Consider the following 9249-nt stretch of genomic DNA (forward strand, 5'->3'; position numbering starts at 1 on the left):
ATAAACGTGATCTAACACTAAAGTATGTACTTATTTGCAGATCATCCGTTCATTGTACTTCGACTCACTTTGCAGTCCCACTATTTAGGTAAAAATAAAAATCTCCATTCCATAGCTGTGTGCAGCCCCTCCATGGAGAAAAAAAAGGATCCTCGTCATTTAAGCAAATTCGTAATCCTGCTCAGACTTTCCAAATAAAACCGATCCAGCTGTGTGCAGCGGTGCTCTCTGCGTCATTCGTCTTTGAGCGCTCCGTGGACTCACAAGAGGCAGAAATGTCCGGCCATGCATTATTCTCACTTTCTTTCCGTTTGTGTTTATTGTGGGCGTCTGTCGGAGTCGTGCCGAGCCGGGCAATGATCATTCTGGACGTCCAGGAGCAAGGCTTTGTCAGCTTGAACGACATGTTCCGTGAAGTGGGGGAGTTAATGGAAGATACCCAAAATCTACTGGAAGATGCCGTCGACCAGGTCTTGCATAATATAATATGGCCATTATTGTGTTTGAAACGATTGAAGGACAAAGTTTGTTGTTGTTGCTTTTCTGCACTCTCATTTGCTATTAGTTACATTGTTAAAATAACCGGAGGGGCAAAAAAATATGATAGCACACAATGTCTTCATCAATGCAAATCAACTTCAGTATTAAATACGCTGTTAAAGTATTTAAAGTATCAATGTCACTGGGGCCCATCTTTTGCTATGAGTATTTTTGGCAATTCTATACTTTGTCTGGCATTTTTGTTGCATGCAATTTCCAAGTGAATTGTAATTCTCAGATAACAACGGAGAGTGCCAAGTCACTGGAAAATCATCATCATTATCACCACAGTGACACGAAGCCTGCAAAAGATGCAGCGATAGCCATTCAAACTGACAAGGTACTTCTTAAATCCATAAGTATCAGAACTACTAAAGAGTATAAGAGAATATATTTTTCTTCTTTCTTTGTTTTTTTTTTCCAAAGAAAATTAATAGGACAACAGGAGAGACAGAATCATCACATATCCCTGTGGAGATCTCAGGCAACTGGAACAATGTGTATCATGTAAGTCTTCAGCATACCTGTCTGTCTTGGAAATGTAGACAAAGAGATAGCAGTGCAATCGAGTTCAGCAATGGTCTCTGACTAAGTCTTAAGGAATCCCAGTTTTGCTTCCCAAAGACACAGACTTAAAGGTGAAGTCAACCCCAAAAATTCTTTACAATAATAGGTTTTACGTGTCCCCACTAGTGTAAACATGACATTCTGATTAATATTGCGTTTGTGGAATATAAATTAAGCAGCAAAATTCACCCGGTTTTCATACGTCTAAGGGGGGGGGGGCATTTTGCCACTTGCTGTCAACTGAAATTGACATCACAGTTGTCTCAGGTCAACAGTTCTCACAACCAATCACGGGTCAGCATCAGAAAACTGTTGAGCCGTGATTGGTTGTGCTCATTTAATTCATATTCTACAAACGAAACATTAATCAGAACACTGTGTTTCGATTAGTTGGGCTGCACAGAACATATTATTACATAGAAAATTTGGGGGTTGGCTTCCCTTGAAGAGCAAAGACCAGAAATGTATTTATAACAGTGCTTGATGTATGACCTTTTAAATCCAAATGTCATCGACTGGGAGAGATTCTTGGTTAGGCTGCTTCAAACTGTGACTGCATTAACTAACACACCAGATGTTTTTTGTTTTCATCATTTGTCAACAGGCAGCCAGCATGGTTGCGATCGGGTGTTTTCTGTTATGCACATTAAATCCCTTCAAGGGGGAATTTAACTCGCACAGTGCTGAATATTTTATGTAGTGTGTGTGTGTCTGTGTGCGTGCGTGCATGCGGGAGAGAGAGAGAGAGAGAGACAGAGAGTGAGAGAAGAGAGAGAGAGAGAGAGAGAGAGAGAGAGAGAGAGAGAGAGAGAGAGAGAGAGAGAGAGAGAGAGAGAGAGAGAGAGAGAGAGAGAGAGAGAGAGAGAGAGAGAGTCAAAGACCGGTGACGATTATGACGATGCAGAGCTCTAATAGTTTGTTCTACTCACTAATGAGTTATCAATAAGTTATTTTTGGGAAATATATATTTGACTAGACTGATAAGTGCTCCTGTGCACATATGAGTAACTCCAGTAGCATTTGTCTGGACCATATTGAGGTAATTACCATATTGAGGTAATTACAGGGTTGTCTGGCCCTTACTTATAGTTTTCAGTATGTTTTATTACTTCCTCATGACAAATGCTGCAAAAAAAATGGGAAATTCACTGAGTACAGATGATTATTTTAACATGATCTGGTCAACAAATATATTTGCAATTGTTTTATGTGTACCGTAATTTTCGGACTATTAGTCGCTCCGGAGTATAAGTTGCACCAGCCATAAAATGCACAATAAAGTGAAAAAAAACATATATAAGTCGCTCCGGAGTATAAGTCGCACTTTTAGGGCAAATGTATTTGTCAAAATCCAACACCGAAAACAGACATGAACCAGCAACAACAGGCTAAACAATACGGTATGCTGACGTAACATATACACAAACGAGGAGCTGAGAACGGGCCTGACGTAACATTCAGAGTTATTCAAGTAAGTATTACATAAATAACATATTTATGAAACCATCTGTGTCACTCCAATTCATTAAATTCATCGATGTGCTTTATGTAAACAATGCTGCAGTACGCGTATGCGCCGCATATGCTGACGTCGGACTATTTGTTTATTTGTTTGCATTTCTAATTATACCACAGATCCATATAACGATATATAAAGTATATTTCGAATAACTATCATATCATACAACAACATTATCAAACCCTCTGTGTCACTCCATATCATTAAATCCATCGATCGTCTATTAAGTAAACAATGCAGACTACGCTCGCCCTCGGATTCGTCGTGATTTGCATTTCTAATTATTTCACAGACCCATATAACGATATATAAAGTATATTTTAAATAACTATCATATAGTAACAATATTATCAAACCATATGTGTCGCTCCAATTCATTAAATCTATCGATCGTGCTTTATGTAAACAATGCTGCCTATGTGCCACATATGCTGACGTCGGACCCGTTGCAAATTGCATTTCTAATTATACCACAGACCCATATAACGGTATATATAGTATATTTTAAATAACTATCATATTACAACAACATTATCAAACCATCTGTGTCACTCTTCTTACTTTACTTTTCTTAGTGCGTTGAGGTTGTCCGTCTTTGAGGTCTCATCACTTCATATGTGGTTTTATCTTCAGCAGACCAAAAGATAATGCTTCACTTCTCTCAATGGTTAGAACCAAGGCAGGACTTTTGGGGACATTGGTTGACCAAACATTAACCAACTTGTGTCCTATTAGCTCAGTTGGTTAGAGCGTGGTGCTAATAACGCCAAGGTCATGGGTTCAATCCCCATATGGGCCACTCTCTTAGCTTACCCGTGTTTGTTGATCTTTGATAGAACTGCAATGTTGCAAAAGCCCTCGCTTGAACATACTGTTCTTAGTGGGTTGAGTTTATTCTTCATTGAGGTCTCATCACTTGGTATGTGGTTTTATCTTCAGAAGACCAAAAGAAAATCCCTCACCACTCCTCTCATTAAATGTTTTTTTACATTTTAAACCAAGGCAGGACTTTTGGGGACATTTGTTGACCAAACGCAGATTAAATTGTGGCCTGTTAGCTCAGTTGGTTAGAGCGTGGTGCTAATAACACCAAGGTCATGGGTTCAACCCCCATATGGGCTAGTCTCTTTACTTCTTGAGGTTTGCCAGAACTGAAATGTTGCAAAAGTTCTCACTTGAACATACTGTTCTTAGTGGGGTGAGGTTGTCCGTCTTTGAGGTCTCATCACTTCCTATGTGGTTTTATCTTCAGCAGACCAAAAGAAACTGCTTCACCTCTCCTCTCAATAAATGTTACATTAGAACCAAGGCGGGACTTTTAGGGACATTGGTTGACCAGACACTTGGGAGGGTGTGGCCTGTTAGCTCAGTTGGTTAGAGCATGGTGCTAATAACGCCAAGGTCATGGGTTCAACCCCCATATGGGCCACTCTCTTAGCTTACGTGTGCTTGTTGATCTTTGATAGAACTTAAATGTTGCAAAAGTCCTTGCTTGAACATACTGCTCTTAGTGGGTTCTTCATTGAGGTGTCATCACTTGGTATGTGGTTTTATCTTCAGAAGACCAAAAGAAAATCCCTCACCACTCCTCTCATGAAATTTTTTTAAAATTTTAAACCAAGGCAGGACTTTTGGGGACATTTGTTGACCAAATGCAGACCAAATTGTGGCCTGTTACCTCAGTTGGTCAGAGCGTGAAGCTAATAACGTCAAGGTCTTGGGTCCGACCCCCATACGGGTCAATCTCTTTACTTCTTGAGCTTTGCCAGAACCGAATTGTTGCAAAGGTTCTCGCTTGAACATACTGTTCTTAGTGGGTTGAGGTTGTCCATCGTTGAGGTTGTCCATCATTGAGGTCTCATCACTTGGTATGTGGTTTTATCTTCAGCAGACCAAAAGAAACTGCTTCACCTCTCCTCTCAATAAATGTTACACATTAGAACCAAGGCGGGACTTTTAGGGACATTGGTTGACCAGACGCCTAGTAGGGTGTGGCCTGTTAGCTCAGTTGGTTAGAATGTGCTGCTAACAATGCCAAGGTCATGGGTTTGACCCCATATGGGCTTATCTCTTTACTTCTTGAGCTTTACCAGAACAGAAATGTTGCAAAAGTCCTCACTTGAACATACTGTTCTTAGTGGGTGGAGATTGTCCTTCATTGAAGTCTCATCACGTGGTATATGGCCAGTGTCCAAATCCACAGGCTGCATCCTCAGAAGGCCGATTTTCAGGCGACATGACGTAATTTCTGGAGCGACTCAACGGCATGTGATGAGACCCATGAATGCAGCCTTGAAACTGGCCTTTGTTTCCATGGCAACGGGCTTGTTTCTTATCATTACTTTTAAAAATATTTATTTAGGAACTCAGAACATATAAACACAACTGCCAGTTTAAGAAATAAAGCACTCAAGTACAAGGTTTTGTGTACTTTGGAATTTGTGGATTGACCAATAGTTACACATAAAATAGGTTTATGGTTAATATATCGACATGTATAAAGATGCCATTTAGCCAGCAGTATCTTAGAAATGCATATTTGTTCTGATTTGTTGCATGGGTAAGTATTTTTGATTCACTCGTTTATTTTTACTCGGCTGTGAGAAAATATATTTGTGACGGCTTCGGAGCAGACTTTCGTGACCCCGACATTGCTCCACTTTCTACTACAGCAATGCATTTAAACCACTTGATACGCCCACTCGCCCAAGCTGTCGGAAACGAAGATGAAAAAGCTCTTGTTCACGTTTTCAGTGTTTCCGGTGGAGCATTTGAAGTTCCAGACACAAGTGGCGTGTCGTTGCTAGACCAATCTTCTAAACCAGTCTTCAGGTAGCTCAACGTATTAAACGTCGAGAAGCGGGTAGGAATCCGTAGAAGAAGAGAGGCAAAATGAAAGCTACGAAGGTCACATTTTCATAGCCTTAACTCACGGCCCGTCTCCATAGAAACCAGGCCAGATTTGAGGTCTGGTTGTCGAAGGCTGCGTAAATTTGGACACCAGCGGGGCTGTCTTGTCGCGCCGGCAATGACGCCACTTCGTCGCCACACCCATTAATTTGTAGAGATAGTAGGCCTGTCCAAATTCGAGATGGATAAAAACAGCTAGATTTTGCCTGTTTAATTTATATTCCATAAACACAATATTAATCAGAATGCCGTGTTTAGACTAGTACAACATCATATTGTAAAGAAAATTTGGGGGTTGACTTCCCCTATATTTTTGGTTGGTTCTCAATCATGTTTGGTTTGCCCCATCCAAGAGGATGTGAGAGCCTATTCTTAACGCTAAGTTGATTTTTTTTTTTTTTTGAGGGACGCTCTAGGCTGCTGAATAAGGAAAATGAGGCTTGTTGAAAATACAATGCCTTTGCATTGACTGAACAAGTGAGGTGGGCAAAATATATGTTTTTATAAAATTATCTGCTTGGATGACATGAACAACATTGGTCCACTTGCCATGTCTACTATTGGGTTCATACATCCTGTTACACGGAAGGTTCGGTACCCTCTGATGATATTCAGGTGCATAACATAAAATTAGAGACTAGTGTTAACTTTGTACAAGTGTTCACTATCTGCATTAAAATCCATTCTGTAATTCTGAAGCAGTGCTATCTGCTGCAAATGTGTTTTATGTAGAAATGTCCGTGTTTGTTGCAAAATCAAATCCAAGTGATGAGATAATGAATTACAGCACACTGTTGCAAAATCAGATCCAAGTGATGAAATAATTAATTACAGCGACAAATTATTATTAAGAACTAGAATTTGCAATTTCTGGGGAAATTGCGTGTGAAGGCGAAATGGTTGAATAACTTTTTGGGGAATACTGCGGAATGATTTTGAAACAAGTTGAATTACTTGATAAACATAGCCTTTAGAGGTGAAAAACGGAATTTTGGAGAATTTGGTGGAATTTTGAAGAATTTGGTGGAATTTCACATTTGAAAATGTGGAATTTATGGTAAGTGGGAATTTGGGGAATAGGGAGGAAGAATATGAAGAGTTGAAAGTTGGAATGGGTTGAATAGGTTGAAAAATGTGGAAACTAGAGGTGAAAAACGGAATTTTGGGGAATTTGGTGGAATTTCAAATTTGAAAATGCGGAATGTTTGGGAAGTGGGAAGTTGGGGAATGTTGAGAATCTTTCCCAATGTGATGTGAATGTGCTGAATGATGTGAATTTCAAACTGGAACGACGTGAATGTGAAATGTTGAATGTGCCATTGAGAATGAATGGGGAAAAATTTGTCGGAAATTTTGCGGAATTTTGCGGAATCTGAGAGAATTTATTGATGGACATGCTTGCCTCGTGAATATTTGGAATGTGTGAAAAGTGGAATGGAGTGAATGGGTTGAATTGTGTGGAAGAAGAAGGACAGAAAAGTGAGGAGAATAAAATAGAATAATAATAATAATAATAGATAATAATAATAATATCGCCTTCACACAATTATTGCTACGGAATTTCGTTTTGTATGCACCCTGTGCAGACAAAATGACAATAAAGTTTGTCTAAGTCTAAGTCTGCAGTACACTGAATCTTTTTTGTTGAGAGATTGGTGAGAGAAGAAGGCACAAATCATGGTGTCAGGAAAAAAAAATTTCCGAGTTCCTGAGACCTGAATTGGGGCATACTGAAGATGCCCCATATCAGGTCTTTGCTTCAGTTTTGAGCTGCCAGGAAAAAGCTGAGACTCACCTGCACCTCGTAGCTATGTCGTCCCAGGAAAGGTGTAATTTTGGTTTATGATGATTTATGATGATGACGAATGATTAATGAAGAACTAACTATCTTAATCAAGGTTGTATATGGAGACTGAGGCAGAAGATTTGAGGATTCTGTGCTAAAAAACAGCATAGAGATTAGTAGTGCAAAGTTCACGCTTGATTTCTTTTTCCCATCAATGATTTTATGTGTGTCTCACACCACAGGAGTGCATGGTGGACGAGGACTGTGGTGAACTGAAGTATTGCCAGTATGGGATTGACAGCTCCAAGTGCCTCCCATGCATACCAACAGATATGGTGGGAAGTCTCTACTTTTTCTTTCTTTTGTTCAGTAACCATGCCTATTTTTAAGTGACAAATGAAAAAATGGCTACTTGCGTAGTGATTGCTGAGGTTTAAACAGACACAAACTGAGAAGTTAAAGCATCTTTTAAAGTGCACACATTTACACGTGATCAAATCAACAATCGAAAGCTTAGTTATCAAAGTCAAAGTCAAAAGTCAAAGTCAGCTTTATTGTCAATTTCTTCACATGTTAAGACACACAAAGCCAGATTGACTTGTAATTTCATGACTTCAATTTAACTCCCATTATGTGCCAGCCCTTGTGGAAATGTAGTCCATCACGATGGCCCTGTGAAATTCTAATTTTGATATATACTGATTGCGAAACGTGATTTCCTTTCCTTCCTTTCATTTCTTAACGTCATCTGTAAAATTTCACTGTGGCTAATAGTAGTACGTGGATCGAGCTCAGTTGTGTAAAATACTGTATTTGCATTACTGTTTTGCAAATCTGAATGTGTTTTCCCTTCTTAGCCCTGCACAAAGAATGAGGAGTGCTGCTCAAGTCAGTTGTGTGTTTGGGGCCAGTGTACAGTCAACGCCACTGAGGGAACAGAGGGAACAATCTGTCAGGGTCAGAATGACTGCAGAATGGACCTCTGTTGCGCCTTCCAACGAGGTAACCTTGTTTCTCCAAGACTTCCTCCAAGACTAACATTGAAAGTTGGAACCTGTTCTAGCCACACACTTTCTGCCACATATTTTTTTCAAGGTCAGGAGCTTTTCCCCCCACTGACACTGGGCAAAGACAGGCATTCACAGTCACATTCACAGCTATGGGCAATTTAGAGTTCAGAAAATCGAGCATGCATATTGGAATGAATGTAGAAAAGGGTGTGGAGCACATGCAAACTCCAAGACGCATTCCAGATGTGCTACTTTTTCTCTCATTGGTTCTTTTTTTTACTTTTATTTTGTACAATAACTATTTTGAAATCCAGGCGTTTGAAAACGCCGACTTTCTGTCGTCTACCCCTTTCTCTATTCTGTCCAGAGTTTTTATTTCCTGTGTGCAATCCCAAACCGGGAGAGGGGGAGGCCTGTCTGAACCGATCCAATTTATTGATGGACATGCTTGCCTGGGACCAGGAGGGTCCTCGAGACTACTGCCCATGTGCCAATGACTTGCAGTGCCAACCTCAAGGGTAACGGCAATTAATGACGTCGGTCCTCAATTATGCTCCCTAAATATTTCTTCTCTTACAGACGTGGATCTGTTTGTGGGCCATAGGACAGAAGTGCAGTAGCTAAAATACAAGCAACAGTGAAGTAGTGATTGATGACTGACCAAACAACCGACCGGCTGCAACTAAGTTTTTCAAAATTGTTTTTAATATGTATTATTTGTAATAAAAGATGCAAAGACTCAATATAAGATTCTTTTTTTCCTCTGAAATTGACAGGATACGACTGAACACTAAGGGGCCCACTCATGTTTTATTAGTAAGGCACTGTGTTATAAGAAATTCATACTGAGCTAATTGCTTCAAACATTTTGCCTTAAATTATAATGATCGATTTTAGGATTCGATTACTGCTTTTAA

At 39.8% G+C, this 9249-nt stretch overlaps 1 protein-coding gene and 3 non-coding genes across 4 annotated transcripts; all 4 read left to right on the forward strand.

Moving 5' to 3' along the window:
- The first annotated feature begins 251 nt into the window (after positions 1-251).
- Positions 252-9086, forward strand: dkk3b (dickkopf WNT signaling pathway inhibitor 3b). The gene is made up of 7 exons (XM_085914043.1): positions 252-470; positions 779-880; positions 967-1047; positions 7565-7657; positions 8180-8324; positions 8700-8850; positions 8912-9086. The coding sequence occupies exons 1-7, from the start codon at positions 276-278 to the stop codon at positions 8934-8936; spliced, it is 792 nt and encodes a 263-aa protein (XP_085770169.1). The 5' UTR covers positions 252-275; the 3' UTR covers positions 8937-9086.
- trnai-aau (transfer RNA isoleucine (anticodon AAU)) lies at positions 3352-3425 on the forward strand. The gene has a single exon. It is a non-coding gene; the product is annotated as a tRNA-Ile (tRNA).
- trnai-aau (transfer RNA isoleucine (anticodon AAU)) lies at positions 3675-3748 on the forward strand. The gene has a single exon. It is a non-coding gene; the product is annotated as a tRNA-Ile (tRNA).
- Positions 3982-4055, forward strand: trnai-aau (transfer RNA isoleucine (anticodon AAU)). Its single transcript has one exon. It is a non-coding gene; the product is annotated as a tRNA-Ile (tRNA).
- Positions 9087-9249: the final 163 nt, after the last annotated feature.

Source organism: Syngnathus leptorhynchus, chromosome 6 (genome assembly GCF_054491065.1).
Source record: "Syngnathus leptorhynchus isolate UIUO chromosome 6, UIUO_Slep, whole genome shotgun sequence".
In the NCBI taxonomy this organism is placed as follows: domain Eukaryota; kingdom Metazoa; phylum Chordata; class Actinopteri; order Syngnathiformes; family Syngnathidae; genus Syngnathus; species Syngnathus leptorhynchus.